This window comes from Paroedura picta, chromosome 6 (assembly GCF_049243985.1).
Source record: "Paroedura picta isolate Pp20150507F chromosome 6, Ppicta_v3.0, whole genome shotgun sequence".
NCBI classification, from domain to species: Eukaryota; Metazoa; Chordata; class Lepidosauria; order Squamata; family Gekkonidae; genus Paroedura; species Paroedura picta.
Window position 1 is genome coordinate 39,304,718 of NC_135374.1, and position 27,270 is coordinate 39,331,987.

Below are 27,270 nucleotides of genomic sequence, written 5' to 3' on the forward strand. Positions count from 1 at the left end.
TTACATTTTTGTGTAGTGCTGTGTCTTAACACGGGAAAAAGCTACCTCTCTGGTGTGCTGTTCATTTGATTTGCCTTTGATTTATACGATGTGTATACAATTTTCTTGTGAGAACTCACTGTATTTCCTTTAAAAAAAATCATGTGGAAACTAATAAAATAGGTAAAGGTATCCCCTGTGCAAGCACCGAGTCATATCTGACCCTTGGGGTGACGCCCTCTAGCGTTTTCATGGCAGACTCAATACGGGGTGGTTTGCCAGTGCCTTCCCCAGTCATTACCGTTTACCCCCCAGCAAGCTGGGTACTCATTTTACCGACCTCGGAAGGATGGAAGGCTGAGTCAACCTGGAGCCGGCTGCTGGGATTGAACTCCCAGCCTCATGGGCAAAGCTTTCAGACAGCTGCCTTACCACTCTGCACCACAAGAGGCTGTGGAAACTAATATGCAATTTTAAAATCTGAATTTTAAAACATGCACTTTCATCTCATCATGTTTTAATGCAGCATTTCCAACAATCCCTAGAGAGGCATGGTATTGTCCCGCAGTGCCCACCCTCAAATCTCTGCCCCCTGAACTGCTGCTGGTTCCAGCTATTGGTTCCTTTCTTTACCCCAGTAAGGTGCTGTATTTGGTCAGTTCTGACTCTTCTAAAAATCCCAAATTAGGCTAAGATTATGGAGAGGCCAGATGTTGGCATGGGTCAGGGAATGAGTCTGGGGCGGGATGCTGTTTTCTAGTGTCATTGCTGAATTCAGGCAAACTGCAGCCCTGTAATTTCTGCATGGACAGGTGGGCACTTTCTGGGAGGAAGCGCAAAGACAGAGTTGCTGGAATTTGTAATTGGATGCTTTTTCTCAATTGTTTACTGAAACTGAATAATGAATTTCCTTTTGCTGCCTTTTGGCTGCCAGGTCACAGAATGCTTTTCACTCTTGGTATGCAATTTGGGTATTGAAGTCTTAGTTGGTTTTACAAAAACATGCATGTCAAGTGCATAGATTTATGCCGGTCCATCTTGAGCAAGTAAATCATTTCCTCCCCCATCTTAAAAACAAAAATCTTAATCAGACGCTGGTTCTTATTGCGTCATGAGTACAGTCAGAAGAAATTACCCAGTCAAATTTGTAGTTAAGAGGGAGTTTTTTGGGTTGCGTATTTGTGTTGGTGGTGCTTTAGTCATAGGTCTGCTGATTATATTTATTAGCTCTAAATATTAAACAGCCGGCAGAATTCCATTGTATATAAATAAGACATTCGAGATCTGGAAGCAAGCCATTACTGATACAGCCAGCTGGTGCCTTTTAACAGTTTTATTTCAGCAAGCATTAAGGGAATCTCACTGTATATTTGATGCTATGCAAAACGACAATATGTATTCGTTTGTGATTTCTGGAAGAAATTCCATCGTGCAGATTCAGTCTCAAAGTTGGATGGACAAATTAAATGATGTATTATGCACCTGTTTGATGTAATTAAATTAGTTGTGTTTGTTCAACCAAGAAAGCAAAATCTATGATTTTTCAAATATTAAATTCACAGCTAATATAGCATCTTTTTAACACCTCAGAAATAGATTTCTTTCCTAAGTTACATGACTTTCTCATTCTTCACTGAATGATGGATGGATTGATTTGACTCTTGGAGATACTGACTGATTCGATGGTAGCTTTTGTTGCATGTTACAGTTATATACTTCCAAGTGTGATAAAATTTTTGACCTTTTGATGGTGGGGATATTTTTCAGGCTTTCAGGAACCCTGAAGAAGGTGACATGCCCCTTTGAAACATCTCCTGTTTTCAGTTCAGATTTGGAGAGGCTGATGTCAGCAGATGGAAGCTTGATGTCAAACTTGGGGGCTCTGACGTCCACATTGACTTTGGGACCCTTTGAGAAGTAGGTGTGGACATAAGATGCAGGAGCCAACCAATCAATTGATTGATCAATTACCATTTCCATACTGGAGAAAGAGACTAGGCCTGTAGAGCAACAGTGAAGTGGGCTTCAGTGATGTCAGCGGCCCTCCAAATTTCTGGAACCCTGGTTAGGAATCCCTATTGAGGGGGTGGGATCTGCTAAAGAAGGCATCAAAGTCATGGAACATTTTATTCTAGCTCACTTGTTTCAAAGGAAGCACAGGGTAGGATAAGCCAGGAGAACTGTCAGCCAATGTTTTGAAGACAGCATGTACATTGTGAGGAGCTACTCCCCCTCTGAGTCTCAGCCTTTTCTCACTGTAGATGGGCATCTCTTAGCACATGGGTCCATGTGCAGGCAAGCATAGGCAGTGCCAAAAGAATTGCTGGCCAAGTTTGGAGCCAGGTAGACATATCCTTAAAGGGAAAGCAGGCTGCCTGGAACAACCCATCTCTGAGGTAGTCAGTTATGATAACAAGCAATGGTGTTGATCAACTATTTAAATAATCAAAACCCTGTCTTGTATCTTCATTTGGGGAATGTCATGGCAAATGATACTTCAGCTGCTTAAAAATAAACCTTTATTTTCCAAATCTGACCACTTTAAGGGAACTCAAGTCACTTCAGTGTGGGGGGAGAGATGGGATAAGACCCTCCCTAGCACTTTCCTCTTGGAGCAGCACATCATACCTGTTCTGAAGTACTCCCAATTTTGGGGAGATTTGAGAGGGTGTTGTAGCTTCCTCACTGGGAGGGGAACTGCAAAAGTATGCTGTGAATTCTGGTAGTGAAATTTCCTACCTTAAGAAAAGGTTAAGGATATTGCCATAATGTCACTTGTGAAAACATATAATGGTTGTTAGTGCCAAGAGTGGGAAAGGCTCACATTCCTCTACAAAACTAATTGATTTGCCCTTATCTGGATTTGGGGTACCCACCTGTTGGCTCTGCAGCTGACATAAAACATTCATTAGATCATTATGGCGCCTTGATTCAGCATTCAATGCAGACCACCTGGCAGCTTCTCCACGAGGCTTTTACACCCTGCTGGTGTGTCCCAGCACATCACTAGGAGGCACTGCATTAAAGTGTTCCCTTTTCTTTGTTGACCACTTTGTTAGGGAAATTGCTTGGCAACTGGAGAGTGATATGATCAGGCCCCTTTGTGTTTGACCGGGGGGGGGGGGGCTCATAATGTTCCCATGCAGGGCATTTGTCATATGAGAGTCCTTTTGCAGATATGTTGCTGTCTGTAAAGAAGAGCTGATTTAATAGACATTGAAAGAGGGGGGGAAACCTAGTTAAGTTTGCATCTTTTCTCCTTTGGGGGGCATAATCTTATTGAATGCTACCAAACAGGATGGGATTCTGAATGTGATCAAGCGCTCTTTACAGCGCTCAGTGGCAATTCTGTTGCTTGAGTGAGTTCACAAGGTGACACAAAGTAATTACATTGACAATGAGACTGTCATGATTCCCCCCCCCCTCCGGTTGCTTATACAGAATATGAAGATACGTCTACTTCCAGCTGTGTGTCTGGAGCTTGTTAGCACATGTAGCAATCTTCATATTATATCAATATCTTCCCATCAGATATTCATCTTCCTTTTGATTTTTTGCTTCTCAGCTGCTTGTTCACAGTATGTTTCCTATGAATGTGTCAGGTTCACTTAAGTTCAGTCTACGCTTTGTCGCCAAATGCTATCCAAACATAAGTCTGCAATGGGGACACGGATAATTGGAAGGAGTCATAAACTGTGTTTGATTCTACTCTCCTAACTGTACAGGTTTTGCAGAGGACAACACTTGAACATTCCTTCTGGTGGGAAAAAATAATTAAATCATAGAGTAACATTGCATTTTAATAGGAATCAGGTCCCTTCCCTTTTTTAAATATCAGGGAGTATTTTAAATGTTATTTATTTTGGAAATTTGTATGCTGCCTCCCCAGGCCTGCTAAAGGCAACTTACAACTAAAACAATAAAACATAACCAATCAAGATAATAACACAAGTCAGTAAAATCAATCACATAAGTCACTGAAACAAACCAAGCCATAAGAATACATTTATATACTTCTTATTGAAGATTTATATTTATACATGATGTCATTGAATTTTTAACAAATATTTTGTCTAGTAAAAAGAAAGTTGGATACAAACGTTTACAGATTCATGTTCAAATCTGTAAAGAAAATTATATAGACATTTTGAAATTCAGTTTATCATCCTAGAGACAATAAGCTTCCACTTATCAAACTAATTCAACTTTTTACCATATATGACATAGTTTACACATTCCTTAAATTTCTACAACTGTTCCTGTTTTTTGATATTTTCTTCCTTTTCTAGTATCTAGCAAAGACTAACCTTACTGAAATTAAAACAGGGAAAGAAGTTTACATAATTCAACAACAAATATTTACAGAGAAAGGTATCTCTTTATCTGCTCTTTGAGAAATATCTCTAGAAGTTATTTTCCAACATTCTTCAGCTGTACTACATCTGTACCCATATGTGTATAAAATTTGTGCCAGCTACTCCACAAAAATGAAATAAAATGAACACCATTGAATTTTGCAGCTCCATCCTTTTAATTCAAAAATCCCCATTCAATGTCTTTCTTGTGTAAATGTAACCTTGTTATTTTTGTACTATTTTCCATTTCCTTAGTCATAAATGATGTATAGCATATAAACAAAGAGAACTGTTATTTTTTATACCCTGCTTTTCACTATCTGAAGAAGTCCCAAAGTAGTTTACAAACACCTTCCCCTTCCTCTCCCCACAACAGACACCCTGTGAGATAGACAGGGCTGAAAGATCTCTAAGACAACTGCTTTGCAGGAAGGTCCTAAGGGCTTCCTCCTAGGTCTGGGTACCCCGTACCTCACCCCCTTACTTCCAGACTGCTGGGGTCTAGTAAGGCTGGGATGCCTGTCCCCTTTTTCACCCCACCAGATGGTTCCCTCAAATCTGTTCTCCCTCCCGAGCTTTCCTTATATCATGCCAGGTCTCATCCTGCTATTGCCATGTCCACGGGATCACTTAGGCCTGGCTGAGGCCTTGGCATGTTTCAGTGTAGCTGGGTAGCCTTGGCTGGGCAGCAGCTAACTTAGTTGGTAAGTACAGGAGTGCTTCCACCGGATAATCATCTTAGTTTGGCTGTCCTGTGCCTTTATTTAGAAATGTTTCTGGAGACAATAGTGTTAAACAGGTGAACCATGAGTAATCAACATGAGCAAAATTTTTAAAAGTATTCATAATTCATAATATGCTCATGAAATGGGCATATTTATACATGCTTAAGTAGCCTCTTGTGGCACAGGGTGGTAAGGCAGCCAACATGCTATCTGAAACTCTGACCATGAGGCTGGGAATTCGATCCCAGCAACCGGTTTAAGGTTGACTCAGCCTTCCATCCTTCCAAGGTCGGTAAAATGGGTATCCAACTTGCTGGGGGGTAAAACGGTAATGACTGGGGTAGGGAATGGCAAACCACCCTGTATTGAGTCTGCCAAGAAAACGCTAGAGGGCATCACCCCAAGGGTCAGACATGACTCGGTGCTTGCACAGGGGATACCTTTACCTTTATACATGCTTAATTTTCAACATCCAAAGATATTCAGTTAAGGGCAGCATCTTAAAGGACTTTCCTATAACTGTAGATAAATATGGGCAACTATGGTCCAGTAATAAGCCTCCTTGAACCTCTGGGGAAAGATGGGGTAAATATAAATAAAATAATAATAAAAATAAAAATAAAAGGTATAATTGTTGTGCAGATAGAAGAGCATTTATTCACCATACACTCACCCCATGATTCATCAGACCAATTAATAAAGAGTCTTTATTTTGTATCAGGAGACAACATGGTTGAAAGGATCACTAAGATATGAAGTCTTGTGCAATATTCTGTAAATAAGGAATGTCTATATAGAATAACAAGCTGTAATATACAAACCTATACACCATGTTGTTCATAAAGAGCCATGAAATCTTGATTGTAAAACTTAGAAACTCTTTAAGGGCTCTCAAAATTAATTGGGTGCAATCTGAAAGTACAAAACATCTATCACAGATAGCAATTGAATCTGGTTATCTCAATTCTGACAGTTTTGATGTTTTTGCTGCCTTTGCAAATAGTTTGAGACCACATTCTGCTTTAATTTTATGGTCAATTTGGTCTTCATTACACATTAATGCAGTGATAATTGTTCATTGCTGCCCTTTATGAAGAACATATTCTGATGTTTGCTTTATCATGTGAATTATGTCTCTGCATTTCATTCCTTGCATCAAGAGGCAGAAGAAGTAGAGTTGGTTCTTATATGCCACTTTTCTCTACCAAAAGGAGTCATAAGTGGCTTATAATAGTCTTCCCTTTCCTCTCCCCACAATAGACACCTTGTGAGGTAAGTGAGGCTGAGAAAGTCCTGATATTACTGCTTGGTAAGAACAGTTTTACCAGTGCTGTGGCGAGTCCAAGGTCACCCAGCTGGCTGCATGTGGAGGAGGAGTGGGGAATCGAAGTAGGTGCTCATAGTTAGCGGCCGTGACATACCATGGCTGCTGTTGATGTGGGTGGTGCCCAGGAAGCCCAGGTTAAGGGTCTCCTTAACAAGACCGGAAGATGGGAGGCCAGGGGCTTATAGCCAAGCAGCCTAAGGGGTATCTGGTTGCCCCCCTGCTATGGTCACTTCCCTGTGATGGATTCCAGATGCATAGGGCCTACTCTCCCAGCTGAGATAGAGTGGGTCCCAAGGCATCCAAGGACTCTTAGGTTAAGCAGCCGAATGGCTGCGGGGTCAGGCTTCTTACCGTGCAGGGCCAACCCTTTTGGAGGGTGGCATAAAAATAAATGGCTGTGGCCATATTTATTGCAAAAAGCTAATTATGTCTTCCTTGGCAGAACTGCCACCACTACTAGACCAAACTGGCTGTCAACATGTTTAATTAAAAATGCTGCATTATAATAGTATCATGCCTTTCGTTGATATGATCACTTAAATCTGCGTATTAACATATCTGCTCTTATTGTGCCCTTCTTTACTGTTTCATGCATGATAACCTGGTGGAATGAGCTCCCGGAAGAGCTGAGGGCCCTGCGGGAATTACCAGCATTCCGCAGGGCCTGTAAGACGGAGCTCTTCCGCCAGGCTTATAACTGAGGCCGGGCGGAAAGAAGATCAGCCCCCCACTCACAAACTGGCGGTAGAGAGCGTCACCCCCCGCCGTAGATGAGGATGCGGAGAGCAAATGAGTAGATTACGCCATTGCTGTTACAATTACTGTAAATCATTGTTTTTTATTGTCATTTTATGGTTTTAGGGGACGGGGTTATGTAAGCCGCCTCGAGCCTTCGGGGGGAGGCGGGGTATAAATATAAATATAATAATAATAATAATATAGACTGTGAGAGACTGACTAGCCCAAGGTCAATGAGTATGAGGTTGTATGGCACAGAGGCTATGTAAACAGCTTGGTGTAGTGGTTAAGAGTAGTGGCTTCTAATTTGGTGAGCCAGGTTTGATTCCCCGCTCCTCCATATGCAGCCAGCTTAGGTGATCCTGGGCTCGTCACAGCACTAATAAAGCTGGGTTCTCTCAGCCTAACCTCCCACACAGTCTGTTGTGGGGAGAGGAAAGGGAAGGTGACTGTAAGCCTCTTTGACCCATTATGCATGGTGGCCGCTACGCCAGGCAGCCGCAATGCTGTTGCGGCAGAGCAGGATGCCCCGCCATTTCCCGTGTACGCCCGGGGACAGGGCTCCCCCAGTGTATGCAGATGCCCATGCGTAGCATGCACAAACACGCTTTTTGCCGGGGCAGAAAGCCCGGGACACTGCCTGGTTGTGGTAGCAGCCGGGGGGGAGTGGGGAGGGACTGCCCCCCCCACATGTTGGCAGAGAGCGACATGCTGCTCTCCCACAACAGTGGGGGCAAGGGGATGCCCTGTCTGGCTCCGCAGCTCTGTGGAGTTTGCAGGAGCGTGCGGTTGTCCCTGCAGGGACACCGTAGGTGAAGGTGGGCCTGGCCAAAAGGCCTGACGCTGTCAATTATGCACAGTGCTGGCCCACTCCAGCCCCTGCCAGTGCATGCAGTATCTCAGGGACCGTGGAAGTTCCCACGTTCCCGTAACACAGGCCTTCCATGGGCCTATTCTGGGACACACCCACGCTGGCATCATCATCGTGCATAATCTGGGATTTTTCCCGATTCCCTGATGCTGCGGGCGCGGGCCTTCCGGCCCTGCATAATAGGTCTTTGAGACTCCTTCTGGTAGAGAAAGGCAGCATATTAAAAACCGTCTCTTCTTTTTCTTCTTCTCAGGACTAGTATGACATCCTAACTATAACACACTGACTCTTTAAAAAATACATCTTAATTTTGATATATTCAAAAATTGATACTCAGTGCTTAACTGCATGGCAATATATTTACATGTATAATCATTGTATATAGCCTTGATGATACTATTATTAATGCATAAATATGTTAATACAAAAGATGTTTATAAACTATGAATATCTAAACTAAAATACTAAATCACTCAAGTAAAGTAATTCATAATTACTTTAGCATATATTTCAGCTTTTCAAATAGCCCTGTTTGGTCCAAAGTTGTCAGGGCTTGGGAGCTAAGCAGGGTCATCCGCAGTCAGTCCTTCCATGGGAGTCCATTGGGGATGGCCACAGTTGCTAGCTGGAGGAAGGAAATGACAAACCACCTCTGCTTATCTATCACCTTGGACATACCATAGCTGAGGTCACCTTGAATCAGTTGTGACTGGACTGCACATTCTTTTTAATATATATTTGTTTCCCCTGTCAGCTTGAATCACCAGTTCACTTATACTTCTTTGATACACTAAATCAACCTGAGAAAGCTGACCTTTTTTATATCATTGTAATAATGCTTGATTTGATTTATTTGATTTTTATACCACCCTCCTGGCAAGCTGGCTCCGGGCGGTATATGGAGACATACACATACACATGCACAATAAAATCAGTTTAAAGTTTACATTTAAATTAAAATAACATAATTAGAATTTGACTACTTAAAAGTTTAAAATATTCACCTAAGCCGGCTCAGGGTAATTTGTCATAGTAATGGGTGGTCGTTACATGAATAGGTGGGACCCAGTAGATGTTTCCATATCATCGGTCCCAACCAATGCCTGGTGGAAGAGCTCGATTTTGTAGGTCCTGCAGAATTGTGCTAACTCTGACAGGTTTCAGATGTGTTCTGGGAGTTCATTTCCCCAGTTGGGGTCCAGGACAGAATATGTCTTGGCCCTTGTTGAGGCTAAATTTACCTCTATGGGGTTAGGGACAACAAGCTGGTTGGTATTTGCTGAGCGCAACATTCTTTGTGGGGTGTAGATAGAGAGGCATTATGGCCTTATGGGTAAGAACAAATACCTTAAACTTGATCCAGATTTCAACTGGTAGCCAGTGCAGCTGTTGGAGCATAAGTTGAATGTGTGCCTTCCAGAGTGTTCTAGTAATATTCCAAAGCACCTCAACCTTGCTATACAGCAATTGTGATATTTAAAATGATTATAGACTAAAATGTCCAAAATCGGGTGTCTAGCCTTAAGAGCACCGGAGCAGCCATGTTGAATTAGAGTATTGGTTTATCTAGTCTGGCCCATGAAACAGCTAGAAGTGAAACATGGTCAAGACTTACTGTTGCCTCTTATCACTGTAATATAGTTCAGTTGATAAGCTTTTGGAACCTTGGAACTCATTATGCCCAGTTAATTGTACAGCATTCCCTTTGAGTCAGCTGCGAATTGTTTAGAATCATAAATTGCATAAACTTCAACAACAATAGAGAGCTTCAAAATTCAGTATGCGCTTCAAAGATCTGCCTAGGACCAATATAATATATATATATATAATATAATATGGATCAAATATATATATATATTTGGCTTTATATATGGTATATAATATGTTTTGAGAGCAGACATCTTATGTATCAGTGGATTTACAAACCAGTAACAGGAGGGACACAGTCAGAAGAATGATAAGATATTTGAGTCTTCTCCTTTCTATTATTAATGCTCTGTGTCAAGTACTTGGCAAAGAAGCTAACACAGCTCTGAGGTATGGACCCCATGTGGAAATTAGCAGAGATAAGTAACATGGATGGAATTTGCTTTTTGCCAACCAGAGACAGCTGAAACTGTCACAGTGTTTATTGAACAAAATCAATGGTGTGTAGTTCTGTGGAGGCAATGGTGAAAAGCTGGGTTTGCAGACCTTCTGTTCTTGCCAGCCTCTACCCCATACTTTGATTTCTGTATGACAGACGGTATATTGTTGTTGTTGTTGTTGTTAGGTGCGAAGTCATGTCCGACCCATCATGACCCCATGGACAATGATCCTCCAGGCCTTCCTGTCCTCTACCATTCCCCGGAGTCCATTTAAGCTTGCACCTACTGCTTCAGTGACTCCATCCAGCCACCTCATTCTCTCTCGTCCCCTTCTTTTGCCCTCGATGGCTCCCAGCATTAGGCTCTTCTCCAGGGAGTCCTTCCTTCTCATGAGGTGGCCAAAGTATTTGAGTTTCATCTTCAGGATCTGGCTGTCTAAGGAGCAGTCAGGGCTGATCTCCTCTAGGACTGACCGGTTTGTTCGCCTTGCAGTCCAAGGGACTCGCAAGAGTCTTCTCCAGCACCAGAGTTCAAAAGCCTCAATTCTTTGACACTCGGCCTTCCTTATGGTCCAACTTTCACAGCCATACATTGCAACTGGGAAGACCATTGCCTTGACTAGACGCACTTTCGTTGGCAGGGTGATGTCTGCTATTCAGGATGCTGTCAAGATTTGCCGTAGCTTTCCTCCCCAGGAGCAAGCGTCTTTTAATTTCTTTGCTGCAGTCCCCATCTGCAGTGATTTTAGAGCTCAGGAAAATAAAATCTGTCACTACCTCCATTTCTTTCCCATCTATTTGCCAGAAATTGAGAGGGCCGGATGCCATGATCTTTGTTTTCTTGATGTTGAGTTTCAAGCCAACATTTGCACTCTCCTCCTTCACCCACATCAAAAAACTCTTTAGTTCCTCTTCACTTTCTGCCATTAGAGTGGTATCATCTGCATATCTGAGGTTGTTGATATTTCTCCCTGCAATCTTGACCCCAATTTGTGACTCATCTAACCACACCTTTCTCATGATGTGCTCTGCATACCAGTTAAATAGGCAAGGTGACAGTATACAGCCTTGCCGAACTCCTTTCTCAATTTTGAACCAATCGGTGATTCCATGCCCGGTTCTCACTATTGCTTCTTGACTTGCATATAGGTTTCTCAAGAGACAGATAAGATGCTCTGGTATTCCCATCTCTTTAAGAACTTGCCGCAATTTGTTGAGCTCCATACAATCAAAGGTTTTAGCATAGTCAATGATGCAGAAGTAAATGTTCTTCTCCAACTCCCTAGCTTTCTCCATGATCCAGCATATGTTGGCAATTTGGTCTCTTAGTTCCTCTGCCTCTTTGAAATCCTGCCTGCCTGTACTTCTAGAGACAGCTATATTACTAACTGGCATATCTCATAGTGATGCTATTTGAATGATTCTTAGTTTGTTATGAGCTCGATTTGAAGTGCTACTTCTAAAGCAATAGAGTTTGACCAGAATATTGGGAGAGCCTATTGCTTTCATCGGAGGATTTGAAGGAGAAACTTGGAATCACAAGTGTGTGTGTGTGGGGGGGGGGGCTGTGAGACTCATGAAGGAATTCCCCCTCATGAAGGAATTCCCCCCCCAAAAATACCTACTGAGCTGGCAAGGCTGTAGGCCTCACCACCCAACACTGAGCCCTGCAGCTGGCAATCTAGAGTGGTTGCTGGTATCTGTTGATCCCAGGCACACAGCAATTGCTTGTGTCTACTACTGCAATGCTTAGACCCAGAACAGCTGCTTGATTCCTCATGTGTTGATCCATGGCTACAGCACCTGCCAGTGTATGCCACCGTGATGTCTTGGCCTACAGCAGCTGCTGGCATCCTCTCCTGTGACTGGGCCAGTAGTGAGTACCTGCATCCTCCACCATCTGGCCCACGTTGGCTATCAGCACAAGCTGCCACCAAACCCGGAGAAGCAGTTGGCATCCTATTTTGTCACAGGGCCTGAAAGTCACACTTTGGAGTAAAAACTGAAAGTTTGATGCCTTTCCTTTACAGCTGAAACAACAGAAACAGAGTAGGACATCTGTTAACCCTTTTCTTCTCAGAAACCATACAAAGTGCCTTGGCAGATGAAGATGTTGGATATGGTGTTAAGAGTAAAGAAATGTGCCTTATTTAAACAGATGTAAACATTGTAAAAGGAACTATTACTGACTCCATGGTGACTGCAAATGTTTATGGAAAATCCTGCCTTACTGTAAAAATTATTCTGTATATTGCATTTCTTGGGTTTGCCTAAGAACAAATCAGTGGTTGCTTTGGTGGTCAACCTAGGGTTGCCAGTTCTGGATTGGGACATACCTGGAGATTTTGAGGGTTTAGCCACAGAAGGTTGGGGTTTGGGGAGGGGAGGAGCTTCAGTGAGGTACAATGTTACAGAGTCCACTTCGCAAAGCAGCCATATATTTCAGGATCAGTTGGAGGCAGGCAATTCTAGGTTGCCTGGAGGCAGGCAACCTAGGTCAACCATGAAAGAAGCCAGTAGGAGGTAATAAAATCAATCCCTGATCAAAAATGGAATCTTTGGAAGTTTCTTCCAAGATTAACTGGTAGCCTTCAGAAATTTAACTCACAGTGGGCTACCCAGAGTGCAAATCATGCCTATATAGCTATTTCTGTATGGTTAAATGGCTGCCAAGTTTAAGTAGGGGTGGACATGAGTTACAAGAGTTAAATTCATGCTTCATTAGTGAACAACAAACTTAACCACGAATCCCAGGAACCTAGTCGACTTACACATCAACTGGACTGGGCTTGTGAGTATTGTGCTCAAAACACCGAAGGTATGTCCTGCTCCTGCCCCTGCCCACCTCAGGGTCAAAGCCACTTAAACCTCTGCTTTCTGCTTTGTGTGAGCTTTTGCAGGGAACAGAAAGCAATGGTTTAAATGGATCCTATCCATTTAAATCAGATAGCTGTTTTTGTTTAATCCCATTTCCTGCTCTTCATGAATTACCACAAACTTTAGTTCAATCACTTCATGCCCATCTCTAGCCAAGTTTATTAGACTATGAAAGATTTTTTCTAGTATAATAAATAATGCTTTCATAACCAAATACAGGTTTTGTTTATATGCAGATTCTGTTCTGTCTTGTTTGCCAGACTTGCACTGTTTCATTGCTTTTACTGACAATGGATAAATGTGAACAAAGCCATAATACAAAGGGTCCAAGACTCTTCTCAGTGTGCTAATATTTGTTCCAAGACTCTTCTCAGTGTGTCAATCAACAAAAGTCATATTAGTTCATCATCAGTTTTTTGGTCTGGCTAAATGGGCTGTTATATGACTGTTCTAATATTTATATTTTTAGTGGGAAGAAATAAGTGGTGTTGACGAGAACTACACTCCAATCAGAACCTACCAAGTTTGCAACGTTATGGACCATAGTCAGAACAATTGGCTGAGGACAAACTGGATACCACGTAATTCAGCTCAGAAGATCTACGTGGAGCTAAAGTTCACCTTGCGGGACTGTAACAGTATCCCACTTGTTCTGGGCACTTGCAAGGAGACTTTTAACTTGTATTATATGGAGTCAGATGATGACCATTCTGTCAAATTTAGAGAATATCAGTTTACAAAGATTGATACCATTGCTGCGGATGAGAGCTTCACTCAGATGGATCTTGGGGATCGAATTCTCAAGCTTAACACAGAGATACGTGAAGTGGGACCTGTCAGCCGGAAAGGATTTTACTTGGCTTTTCAAGATGTGGGTGCATGTGTGGCCTTAGTATCGGTGCGAGTGTACTTTAAAAAGTGCCCTTTCACTGTGAAAAACCTGGCCATGTTTCCAGACACGATACCTATGGACTCGCAGTCACTGGTGGAAGTGCGAGGTTCTTGTGTGAATCATTCCAAAGAAGAAGATCCTCCCAAAATGTACTGCAGTACAGAAGGAGAATGGCTTGTTCCCATTGGAAAATGTTTGTGTAATCCTGGCTTTGAAGAAAGAGGCTATTCCTGTCAAGGTAATGTAATTCAGTTTTTTCCCGCCAAAGGATTTCATAGGTAATTACTTGAGTTGCTCTGGTTTAAAATGCTTTGGCAGGTTAGTAAGCCATTATTAGTCCAGGAGCTAGAATCCAATTGCATAATAGGCTGTCTTGAAGGTCCTCAGTTCCTTCTTACCTGTCAACGTCCATCCTGCTAATACTGTACATGCCTCCTGTTTCTAGGTGCATTCCTGGTTTCCCTAAACTTTTCCTTTCTTCAGTTCTATGGCTTTTCTGTTACTATATATTGATACATGTGCCCACTTTTCTAATTGGTAAGAAATTTTGGTACAAACACTTACCTGGGTTGACTCTTTTTGAGAGAGGAAGTACTGAAGACTTAGGCAGTGAGACGTGTTACTGTTCCTTTTGCCATGAAAAGTAGAATGGCACACAGTGATCATAGGTCAGTGCATAAATATGGCTGCCACCTGGTGACGTGTAGCTCTAAAAATTTATTTTCAAAGGATTTCTGTTTTCTGCAGCATGTGGTCTTAAACATTTCAGATACTAATGAAAACTGAAATTTCTCCTTCAGAGAGGTTTGCGCTTCAAGATGTCTGTAGTCACACTATAAATCATGCGTAATTATGAGTAGGATATCAATACATCAGTTATTCTAGTTTCTGTTGTTTTATGGGAATAGCAGTCATGTTTAAGTCCCATAGCATCCAGCTATTGTATCCAAAGGAGGCCTTCTTCTTGCAGGAGAACCTTTCCTGAGCAGATGGAGATATTCTTCCCACAGGAGTTTCCTTCTGCGAGTGAAACATTCCTCCATGATCAGAATATTTTTATTTAGTTCAAATCTCTTTGGAAGATCCCGAGCCATAATCTTGGCGATGCCCCTATGAAACCAGAAAATTAGATTATTAACCCAACCCATGTTTCAAGGAATTCTGGGAGATACATGTTGTCTCTGCCTGTATTTTATCCACACAACATACTACAAACGGAGAAATAACTGATGGTCCAGAGTTATATAATGAACTTCAGGGCTAAGAGGGGCTATGAGCCCAGGATAGCACATAGATTCACTTTTCCCTCAGCCTAGTACACTTAATTGAGATGAAGCTGAGCAATTTCTGTCTGAAAGCAGCATGTTTATTAGCTCAAATAAAATGCTAGGGCACCGCAGGGTCCCAGTTACTGACATGAAGCAATATGACAACTTCCAGGTTAAAGTTCTTTTGGAATAGGTGAAAAAATGCATATTAAAAAGTTTTTTTAAATCACCCCAAATTATTTTTTTAAGTTCAGAACATGTATTTTATTTCAATATTTAAGATGAATCCTGTGTTTGAGACAGCATATACCATGGCTGCTGACTTTACACAGCAAAAGATTAGTTTTGACCATGAGTGTAAAATGAGACTCTGATCCTGCAATCATTTCTTAGTATCCAGGGGAGCTGCCCAGCTTTTTGATTTCCATTCCAGTTGTTCATCAAGTGAGCCTTGTATGAGAAGGCCATTAACAAAAGCGACGGGACATTTTGGTATGCTCTGGTTTTACATACAACGTCCTGCTGTCCTGACAGCTTTTATCAGGACCCAAATTTGTCAAATATTTTCACCAGGGTGTGATTTAAGTGGCACTTTAAAAGCAGTTGGTAACCCAATCTCTTCCCTGCTGTTGACGTCAGTAACACAGCGGGAATCGGAAGACTTCGAACCCAGTCCAGTTTTTCACATAGTTTTTGCCTGACCAGTGCGGCTCTGTAATTTGTGTCTATGTTTAAAATTTTTTTAAAAAAGCTAAAGCTAGCAATTAAAATAGTTATTCCACATGCAGAGCGGAGCAGAAGTGGGCAGGCAATTTTGACATTTAATTACTAGTAATGTAATTAGGAGAAACATTTGGATCATATCTGAAATAGCAACCTAGATGTCTTTGGATAGCTTTTATCACACTTGGAATTTTTAAGCAGCTGCCTTTGTAAAGATTAATTAACATTAAATAAAAAGGGAGAAATGTACAGGACAGACAAAACCATATATTCAAGCAGGCTCATACAATCATTTCATTGCTTCCTACTTAATTTTAAAATGTAGGAGTAATGGTCAGTTTTGAAAGAAGGAAATGGATGGACCGTAAACTTTTCATAACTTCTCTGCTTAATTATGGCCCTAGCCTCTTCACACATTATAGATCCTTTTACTTATGTGTTTGATCTTGATTTGCAACAGCTTTTTTTTTGTTTGATCTTGATTGGCAACAGCTTTCTCTGCTCACATCACTTTTTTGTATTTTGACCTTAAACAGTGTGATTTCCCCCCACACTGCAATATTTGCTAAAAATATGTTTGTTTAATAAGATTATTAAAGGTGGAAATAAATATATCGTTTACCACTAGTGCAAAAACCGTTCCCTATAAACATGTACAATTCTCTTCCCCCAGCTGGGAACCCTAACATTCTCCCCAGAATGTCATGTCAAAGACGTATATGTCTGTTGTTTTTATTTCTGAAGCACCCTCTGCTGTCTGAAAAAGACCAGAGGCTCAGATTACCCTCAGCAACAGACTGAGATAGTTGGGTGATCCACTAAGAAGTCGTGGATCACTTTTTTCAAACAGAAATTTCTAAGGTTTCGGAAATTTATCTTTAACTTTGCTTAATTATGAACTTTAACATCCTGTTGACAAAATCTGATTACAGATTTTCAAATATTTAGCCTTGAATCATATGAAATTATTAAAACTGACAAATGGAAAAAGCTGATTCAGATAATGAGATTTATTTCAACTATTTAAAAAAACAAAAAATGGCTTACATTCCAAACAAAGTGAAACAAATTTCAACCTTACAGTTTGAGTTGAAGAGATAACTAGTATAACTAGTTATTAACATATAATGACTATCACACATAGGCACAAAGGGTGCTATTTAAAACAGGAATAATAATAATTATAACTAGCATAAGTAGTATTATAACTAGCATCTATCATAGCTAGCATAACTAGTATCACATTCAAATTCATTTTCTCATCTATTGACTTGGACATAACTAGCCCATAGAATAAACACAAGGCAGTATGCAAAGAAGTATAGTATATATACAGGCATGTCAAGAATGTAACTAAAGAAGCAGATTGAACTAGAGATATTGCTCTGATAGCTTTGAATTATATTTCATTTTATGACAGAGCTTTACTAAGATTTTAAATAATTCTGTATCTGGTTTCAGCTTGTATTTGGTTTTTTAAAAACCTGACTATGAAAGCAAGATGAGCAACAAATAAAAAGGCTAAGGTTTCATTCCATGCTTCTTTCTTATTTCTAATTTCAGTAACTTGTTTTTTGGGGTTTTTTTGTCAGTCTTATTTTTGCAGTGTGTATCTCCCCAAATTATACAGAAATAAGTAGTGGTTGTGAATTACAAAACTATTTTTTTGTCAAAAAAGACATTGACTCAAACTAGATGTATGATGGACTTGGATACATGGTTTGCTGTTATTGTGAACTATAGGAATGTATTCTACAAATACCTGCAAGTACTCCCCATAGCTTTATCTTTGTTTCTCCAGTGGAACTATATTGCAGTTTTGAGGAGAAGGAAACAGAAGAAATGGGCTCTTAATTATACTTAAAAAAAAGAAAAGAATTGTCCTTGTTGGTACCATATGTGGTATGATCATAATGGGCAATGCATTTCATGTCGAACTCTGCTTAGATTGTGTAGCTGATTGGTATCAAAGCCTGATTTGACGCATTTACAAGCATGTCCCTTATCTTTTCAAACTATTCTGTCAAGTCTCAGAAAATCATTTTCAATAACTAAACTTTAATTTTTGAAAGTGCTTCGTTGTTTTTGGTGAAAGTGAATGAGATTAACTTAATAGCTACACAAAGGTTGCTTTGAGTTGTACAAGTCATACATCATTGCACTCTTCCCCTTTCCAGAGAGTCCTTCCTCAGTTCTGTCTGTGTATGGAGTTATCGGGCAATCCCTCATTAGTTCCAGATTGGAATGTATAAAAACTAACAAGGGCTTACATTACAACATTGACAGCTGTTACAAGACTTTGATAGAGAGGAATTGTAACGAGCAGTGTACATTTTGATAATTGATGGAAAATGCTCTATAAGTAAGAGCCATTTTGAAAGATGAGCAAGGACAGGCAAGCGCCATCTTTGACCGTTGTTCCTTTCTTGAAGTACAGTGTTACCAAATCATGTTGATTGCAGATATCGAAGTAACCACTAATAAAATTATATTTGCTTTGATTTACAAAATTTTTGTGTTGATGCTTCAGCTTTCTTAAAGTTGACTCCTATTCTGCATGAGTTATTGGATAATAAAGCTTTAACCAATGATAATTATCGTTCCTATTTTAAATTGCGCCCTTTGTGTCTATATGTGATAGTCATTATATGATAATAGCATAATAGTGAATCCATGATAAGTAATCAAATGATCATCTTTTGGAAAGGATTAGGGGTAGATTTTTAAAGGTTTGTAGCTTAATCAATAAATGTCTCAGCCACTTTGCAAATCAATAGACCAGTGACAGAATGAAAGCAAAACCCTCTCCCAAACAAATACAATTCCTTTAAAGACCATTGGGTCAAAGTACCTTACTGACATACATCTGTGGGTTCAGTGATTGCCTACCATAAGGTTAAAGTTTGATGTGATCATTTAGAGCAGCTGCAGTTTGATGGGAAATGTCACTTTGTTCAAAGAACGAAAGAAAGAAAAAACATGATGAAGCACAGCCTAAATGAGAGTGAAATCACATCAATGGACTGGGTAAAGAATGATCCTTTAATTGTTGCTGGATTTTTTCCCCCAGACTTTCGTATTACCAGTCCTGGCCTGATGTCAGCTGGGTTTCTCATTTGACTTTGTAGAATGTCTTTCCCCTTGTTTTATTTGTTATACTTTTGCATAGAGATAGGTTAAGTCTGTCATGAGCTATCTGTCATGAATTTATATGAATAAATTCATATAAAACAAACGTCGTAGTAAATACAACCTGACCAACATTTTCTGGCTCATCACATACAGCATGCAAGGTAGAAAGGAGTTTGTTTGTGTAATCTCTGACAATTCAGCAGACGGAATGGACACCTGGGTCTATGAGTTAATGAGAACTCTGTCATCATGCAACAGTTTGGGTAGTAGTTAGATCAGGGTTTTGTCAAAGTTGTGTCCAACCCATTGCGACCCCATAGACAATGATCCTCAAGGCCTTCCTGTCCTCTACCATTCCCCGGAGTCCATTTAAAGCAGTGTTCCCCAACCTGCGGCCCGCGGCCCGGTGCTGGGCCGCTAAGGCCATGGCGCCGGGCCGCGGCTCCCTCTCCCCGCCCCCCCTGCAGTAAAAAACTTCCCAGGCCGCAAGCTTGCATCCCAGGAAGCTTCTTACTGCGGGAGGGCGGGGAGAGGGAATCAGGGCCAGGCTGCGCATCGTGCATGCGCGGCCCGTGCGGGCACGGCCCACGGGCGCGGCCCGATGTGCGGGCATGGCCTGTGCGGGCACGGCCCACGGGCGCGGCCCGATGTGCGGGCACGGCCTGCGCGGGCGCGGCCCGCAGGCATGGTCCGTGTGGGCGTGGCCCGATCCCCTGCCGGTCCCCAGCCTCAGAAAGGTTGGGGACCACTGATTTAAAGTTTGCACCGACTGCTTCAGTGATTCCTTCCAGCCACCACATTCTGTCGTCCCCTTCGCCTTTTGTCCTCAGTCACTCCCAACATTAGGCTCTTCTCCAGGGAGTCCTTCCTTCTTACAAGGTGGACAAAGTATGAATGGAATAGACACCCATAAAATGGATAAATATTTGTCAGCATGGAGGAATTTGACTCATCTTTTTTCACATTAACAATGGACAAAAGATAGATGTGAATTCATAAAGATGTGTAAAACTGCATTAATTACCACTTTGTAATCAGATATATTGTACGTCTGGACAGCAAACATTTCGGAGGAGTCAGTATGACACTATTGAGGTTTCTGCCTTAATGCCAAGCATGTAAACCATCCAAATTCTTTCATAATTGGGGATTACTGCACAGCACATCAGTTACTAATCTGTTAAGAAACCTGCAGCCTTGGGTTTTGTGTTTTTTTTAAATATATAACAGTCCCTTTCTTAACAGGAACAGTGAAAGGAAAACATTAGGCTGAAACTGATATAATTTGTGATTTTGTTTGTTGGCAAGAAATTTAAAAGTTCAGGTTTTCATATCCCACTTTTCTCTACTTTAAAGCATTTCAAAGCAGCTTACACTCATATTTTCTTCCTCTCCCCACAACAGGCACCTTTTGAGGTTGGTGGAGCTGAGAGGGAGTTCTAAGAGAATATGCAATATGTTAAGGAGTTTCATCTGCTAACTGATAAAGCAACACATGCACCTTACATTATAGCCTGATTTTGACCTTTTGTTTCATATTGCTCATGAACCAATTTATGAAGAGAAAGAAGAGTTGGTTTTTGTACCCTGCTGTTCTCTACCCAAAGGAGTCTCAAAGTGGTTTCCAATTGCTTTCCCTTCCACTCTCCACAAAAGATTCCCTGTGATGTAGGTGAGGCTGAGAGAGCTCTGAGAACTGTGACTGGCCCAAAGTCACCCAGCTGGCTGCATGTGGAGGAGCAGGGAATCAATCAAGCATTGGTGTCTAGATCAGCAGTCCCCAACCCTGGGCACCAGTACCGGTCTGTGGATCAGTCGGTAGTGGGCCGCAGCTCCTCCTCAACCTCCTCCCTGGCTGCTGCCCTGCCACTCTGCCGCCGGCTCACCTTTGGTGCTTTCTGGCAGCCACCATAGATGGGGCTCCCCCTCGGCATAGCACTGCGCAGCTGCTGCTGGCAGCACCCCGCCAGTAGGCAGCAGGAAGTCAGGGGTGCCGGTGAGAAAGCAAGTGGAGCAGGGGCTCAGGCGGTGGCGGCAACATCCCTCGGCAAAAGACTACCCCCTCCCCAGGCCTCAGTAAAATTGTCAAGCGTTGACCGGTCCCTGGTGATAAAAAGATTGGGGACCACTGGTCTAGATTATAGGCTGCTGCTTTTAACCACTACACCATGTTGGCTCTCTTTTACTTCTTGATAGTGGAAGCATTTCAGCCAGAAAGATTGATCTGAAGCTTCCTACTTAATAATGTACTGATATAGGAAATATAGTTGGGATGCCTGGTATAGGTGGGTTCATAAAAGAGAAGGGGCTTGTCATATCATTTTGCTATCTATTAAGACCATTTCTGCTCAGAGGGCTAAAACACGAGTGTCCTCATGCTTGTAAATGCAGGATGGTAAACTTCATTTTTGCAGCCCTCCTCATGGGTGACCCGTCCCAAATTTTCCCTCCCACATTTTCCCTCTGCCCATCACAGCCTTTTGCCTCCCAACGAGGCTGCAAGGGAAAGCAAAATTAACTTCTCCCCCCACCCCGCTCCTTGACTTGTCAGCCCCAGGAAGCCAGCAATCACAGCACAGCAGCACTTTCATGGATTTAAAATTTCTTCCCCCTGAGTCCCCAAATTATTTTTTTAAAGGTACCTCTGCATTGCTATGTGGTAATACCACATGTGTATTTTAATATAAAAGTAACACTTCCATGTTGCTATGGAGAAACACCAGAACAATACAGCTTCCTCCCCCCCCCCACTTGGGATTTAGCTCTAAGAGCGCTTGTATGTGACCAGTAGGCTTTAATACAAGCAGCATGTATGCCTGGAAGGCTGCTTCAACACTTACGCCCCCCCTCTTTCCCAGCTCATTCCCCACAACCATAAAACAGAAACAGGACTGTGTTTTGCCTGCCTGAATTGTGAGAAGGCTGGACATGGTCCCTGAAGCCCCAAAAGTCATTCTTTGTAAACAGTTGGCTTAAAAACGAAGCACTCATCCTCCTGTATGATCATTAGAAAGCGGCTTCAACCTTCCCCCATCTTTCCCAGCTCATCCCCCACCTCCAGAAAACAGAAACAGGACTGTGTTTTGCCTGCCTGAGTTGTGAGAAGGCTGGATAAGGCCCCTGGAGCTCCAAAAGTCTTTTTTGTTTGTTTGTTTGTAAGCAGTTGGCTTAAAAACAAAGTGCTTAGATTCCTGGATGATGCAGGCCATGGCATGTTTAAAAAAATACATAAAGCAGGAAATGGAGAGGGGTGGGTAGATGCAAGGGCAAGACAATGCTACAGAAACTATTGAGCCTTTCCCCCTCCTTATGGGCTTGCCCCTGGTTGCTCACCAATGGGATGTGAGGTAAAGGGTGGCAAATCCACTTTTTAAAATTTAGCCATGGTATGTAGTTTGATGGCTTTTATCAGACAAAAGATAATCAAGTCTGATTTTATTTGATTGACCAGGGAAACCTTCCAGCAAAGGGTCAGTGGTTTCTTTATGAATCTTACTGTAAGAATCACAATGGAAGAATGTATGCTCAATTGATTTTACTTTCCTTTGTGGGCATGGACAGAATCTCTGAGCATAAGGGATTTTTTTGTATTTCCATTCCAGTACAGCAGACGGCAGAGCCTCTTGTGGCGCAGAGTGGTAAGGCAGCAGTCATGCAGTCTGAAAGCTCTGCCCATGAGGTTGGGAGGTCAATCCCAGCAGCTGGCTCAAGGTTGACTCAGCCTTCCATCCTTCTAAGGTTGGTAAAATGAGTACCCAGCTTGCTGGGGGGGGGGGGGGGTCAACGGTAATGACTGGGGAAGGCACTGGCAAACCAACCCCATATTGAGTCTGCCATGAAAATGTTAGAGGGCGTCACCCCAAGGGTCAGACATGACCCAGTGCTTGCACAGGGGATACCTTTACAGCATTGGGCAGACTCCTACTTCTTGCTGACATAGATGCCTTTCTAGAATTTTTAGATTCAAGAAAAAAGACCCGGGCAGCAGGGAATCATTTCACTACTTACAAGCTTTCCTGATAACTGTTTAGAAAAACGCTTGTCCCTTTTGGTCTTCTCCAGCATTATCGCTCCCAATACCACTGTGTGAGTCACTGACTAGAGCGGAAGGTATCCCTTCAGTCAGGTTTAGGACTGAGCATTGGTGAAATTCTCTTCCTTACACTCAGGCTCAGATTGGTAACTCTGACAGTTAGGTTTTGCCAACCTCCAGGTAATTCCCTGGAATCACAACTGACGTCAAGATAAAAAAAGCCTGCACCCCTGGAAAAAACCTGACTCCTTTGGAGGGTGGACTGTGAAATTCTTCCCTAGTGACGTCCCGCCTCTTTGCTCCCCACAGGCTCTACCCCAAAATCTCCAGGAACTTCCCAGCCCAGGCTGGTAACCCCACAGACAGTGTATATCTTACTTCTGATCACACACTGTGATCTGAACTTGCATCTCATAAAGTGGGCAATGGTATATGGAAATTCACGCTGCAGCATATTTCTTAAATATGTCACAAGACACTTATTCGTCGCTAGTCATATCTCTGAAAAGAGATGTTAAAGCATCTGATTAATGGCTTTAAAGCATCCATGATGGCTTTAAAAGAAAATCATTGGGAACAGATGATTCAGAGGTGGCCTGCTGTTGGACTGCAGTGAGATATATTAGGTTATCCTCAGAAAGCAAGTAGTCATCTGACATAGTACGAGGGTTATTTCCTTAAATGTATCCATTTCCTTCCACAATGCTGCAGGCAACAACATTTTCTGAGCTTCAGAATAATGCTGTGAAGCAAATTGCAGTATTCCTCTTGTACAGATAGCAATGGAGTTAACTTTGGCAGGTATTGGATGTAGTATAGACTATGTGAAATGCTGTGACCGTAGCCTAGCGCTGAGAAGAATTTATGGTTGCTGTCAAGGTCAAAGTCTCTGTTTGTTTGTTTTGTTTTAAAGAATGAGACAGTTCCCATATGTACACAATGCTATGTATGCATGCTATTGTGCTGGGACTGGGACACAAGTTGCACAATGCTCAGATTTCTTTTCTTTCTTTTCTTTTTTGTTTTTTTGGTGAAGGGAAGAAAGATGATTGCTAATCGAAGATAGGGATGCTGGCATGTTTGCCTTTAATTTAGCTACCGTCCAGAGGTTCATTTTAAAGATTCGGGATGAGATAATTTTTTTTTCCTTAGCAAGTGGGGTATGTTTACTCAAACTATTTGTAAGAAACTATCTGCCAGGCAGCTGAAACATAACACTGATACTGATGTGAGATACCATGAAGGCCACTGCTTAGTGAGTGGCTTCCCATGAATGATTTAAAGCTGGTGTCTGAACTGAGTCAAATGAAACAGGGGATTTAGAAGTCATTTCCCCCCTCCACTTTACCACAGGATGTCTGTTTCTTTCTACTCCCATGCTTTTACATAAAGATATTTCAAACAGTAATTGGTTTTGGCACTGATTGAATGAAGGGTGTTAGATCAACTCTTTAGTGACCTTACTAAATAATACAAAATTTCCTGTACTGATGTTCCTCTTCCTTTACTGCCTTAATGTTTTAGGGTTGCCATCCTACAGGGAAGGCCTGGAAATCTCACTGAATTGTAACTGGCCTCCAGAAATTAATTTCCACGGGGAAACAGCTGCTTAAGAGTAAACTTTTTGGTCTTATACCTGGTTGAGGTTGTGCTCTTCTGAGAACTTCTCAGGCTCTATACCCAAATTTCCAGCAGTATTCCAACCCAGAGTAGACATTCTTAACAGTGACCCTTATTACATTTGTTCAGATACAGGGATGGATAACAATATTCTTTTCTGTCATTTTGTTTCTCTCTATGCTTTGAATGGTTTGATTTCTCCGATTCTTATTGCTATTGAGATTGTTACACAGCATTTGCAATGTATACATTACATACACACATATGTGGGTGGTTTATGTACAGTGCTGATATACTGATTGATATTTTAATGTCGAAAATACATATAACATGGAGGGAAATAATCTATGACCATTTCCACGCAGAGGCAGACAATGCATGCACCTCCTGCTTATAAACATGCAATAGTAAAACAGTTTTCTTTTTATTCATTACACTTCTGCATTGCAATAGGATCATGCCACAACAATAAACGAGGGTTATTTCCTTAGATCGGTTTTTGGGATTCTTTGTATAATACTGGTCTCTCCTTATGCTTGGGTAGATTTCGGATTGGCTGGCCATGTTAATTGGACCCCGATGATTGTGTGTTCACAGTAAAGATTTACAATAAAGAGCACAGATGCCAAGCTAATAGGGAGAGGGCTGCTTCATCACAGGCTCCCCTGCTCTTTCTCCACCACCAGAAAACACAAATAGGAATGTCTGTTGCTGCCCGATCCCAATATTAGTGTGCACACTGAAGAGAAATTTGTATTTAAACTGAGGGCACATTGCTCTGTGGTCCTGTAGCTGCACAGGCATTATTATTATTTTAAATTGATCTGGAAATGGAGAGGGTAGGGCAGGCAAAATGCTGCAAAAACTGTCACCCATTTTTACTTCCAGACAGGATTGCCCCTATTTGTACCTTGTTGTGCACCTCAACAAGACGGGGAAATGGACTCTACCACTTTCCCTCATCACATCGCAAAAAGGATGTAAACTCACACCACCCACTGGAGAGCTACAGGTTGCTGCTGATGTCATGTGGAAGCAGTACCCATTCAGAATTTAGTTCAGTAGTGTTTAGTTGCACATAATTTCCTAATAATTGGGCATAAGGCTAGAGATGTGAAGGCACACTAGAATTCAGAGAAAGGGGGGCATACTGGTTTTGGACTTTTTAATTTTTTCAATGAGGAAAAAGTAGATACTTGGAGAAGCATTGGAAAAAATATGAAATATTTTCTGCTTTTGAAATCATGAAATGCTTTTTAAGACAGTATTTTATCCACACACAAGAATGAAGGTTTTAAAGTGAGGTGACCAGATTTTAACATTGGTAAAGCAGGACAACATTGACCGGGGGGGGGGGGTTCTTGATTCAAAATTTGTTCTATATGGAGCAACAAAAAGGTTCATAGAACACATAGAACGCAAAAATAGTATTGTAATATATATTTTTTAATTTCAGCGTAAGTACAATTTGCCAGGTACCCCCAGATGTCCCTCCAAAAGTGGGACAATATGGGCACCTTATTTTAAAGTAATTTGTGGCATTAGATAATAATTTCTGTATACACTATAGACCCATACAGTATTTTCAAGAACATTTATTGTTTAAATGTGGCTTAGTGTAGCGATCCCCAACCTGTGGGCCACGGACCACATGTGGTCCTTCGACTAATTGGAGGTGGGCCCCGAAGGATGCCTTCCCCCCCCCAGGCCCTTTACAACACACTTCGGGTGTCATTGTCTCCCATCATTTCCAGATGGAACTATCTCGTTGCAGAGAAACAAGCTCAGGGTTCCCATTGATTTGTCATTGTCATGAGTTAAAATTTCCATGAAAATAAAATGTTCCTTATGTTCATTGTTGTGGCGTATCTGTATCTTATTTTGAAGGGATGTTTAAACATTACCATAGTGATCAGAGAGCGTTAGGGCAGTGGTTGAGAGTAGAGGAGTAAACTACCCCCCCTCACCGGGCCTCAATAAAAGGCATTGAGTGGTCCCCAGCGTTGAGTGGTCCCCGGTGATAAAAAGGTTGGGGACCACTGGCTTAGAGTATATCAATTTGCATTTCTCTTTCTCATATCACTATCACAAACCATTATAAAGTTGAACTTCCATACAGAGAATTTACTCCCCACCTGATTGGCCCTCCATGGGAATAGTGTTGGACTTTGTTGTTTAGCAAGAGCCAGCTACAGACTACCAGTCAAAGGGTTAAACTGTTTAATTATGTTACTAGTGGGACAGGCAGAGTGGGTCAAATGGTCTGTTTTCAAATGTAAATTTCCTAGCTTCCCTGCCATGGCCTGACTCTGGTTTGTCATGTACACAAATTTGGCAGGAAGAGAAAGAATTCTACTTCCTCCCATTGTTTGAGAAGAACTCTGCTTTAGGCAGAGAAGCAGATCTATCTTGAATCTCAACCATATATCAGTTAAGGTAGACAGCTCCTGTAATGAGCTAAGTATTTTCTTGTTTTTTACCTTCCAGTTCCCTTACCCTGTTTAGATAGTAAAGTTTGTGTTTTAATATTTTATATACGTCTGGTCTCATTATTTATACAGTAACTCTGCTAAGGGAATAGATTTTTTCCCCAACAAATGTGCCACCAATAGGGAGAGAGCACTCTGCTAATGAGGGCAAATCA

General features: G+C 41.7%; 1 protein-coding gene across 5 annotated transcripts in view; it reads left to right on the forward strand.

Moving 5' to 3' along the window:
• EPHA3 (EPH receptor A3) overlaps positions 1–27,270 on the forward strand; it is a 263,757-nt gene that overhangs the window by 77,163 nt on the left and 159,324 nt on the right. For all 5 annotated transcript variants that reach the window (XM_077342202.1, XM_077342201.1, XM_077342205.1 and 2 more), the window contains exon 3: positions 13,428–14,088. In XM_077342202.1, the coding sequence (XP_077198317.1) occupies positions 13,428–14,088 (661 nt within the window). The remainder of the gene's footprint in view (positions 1–13,427; positions 14,089–27,270) is intronic.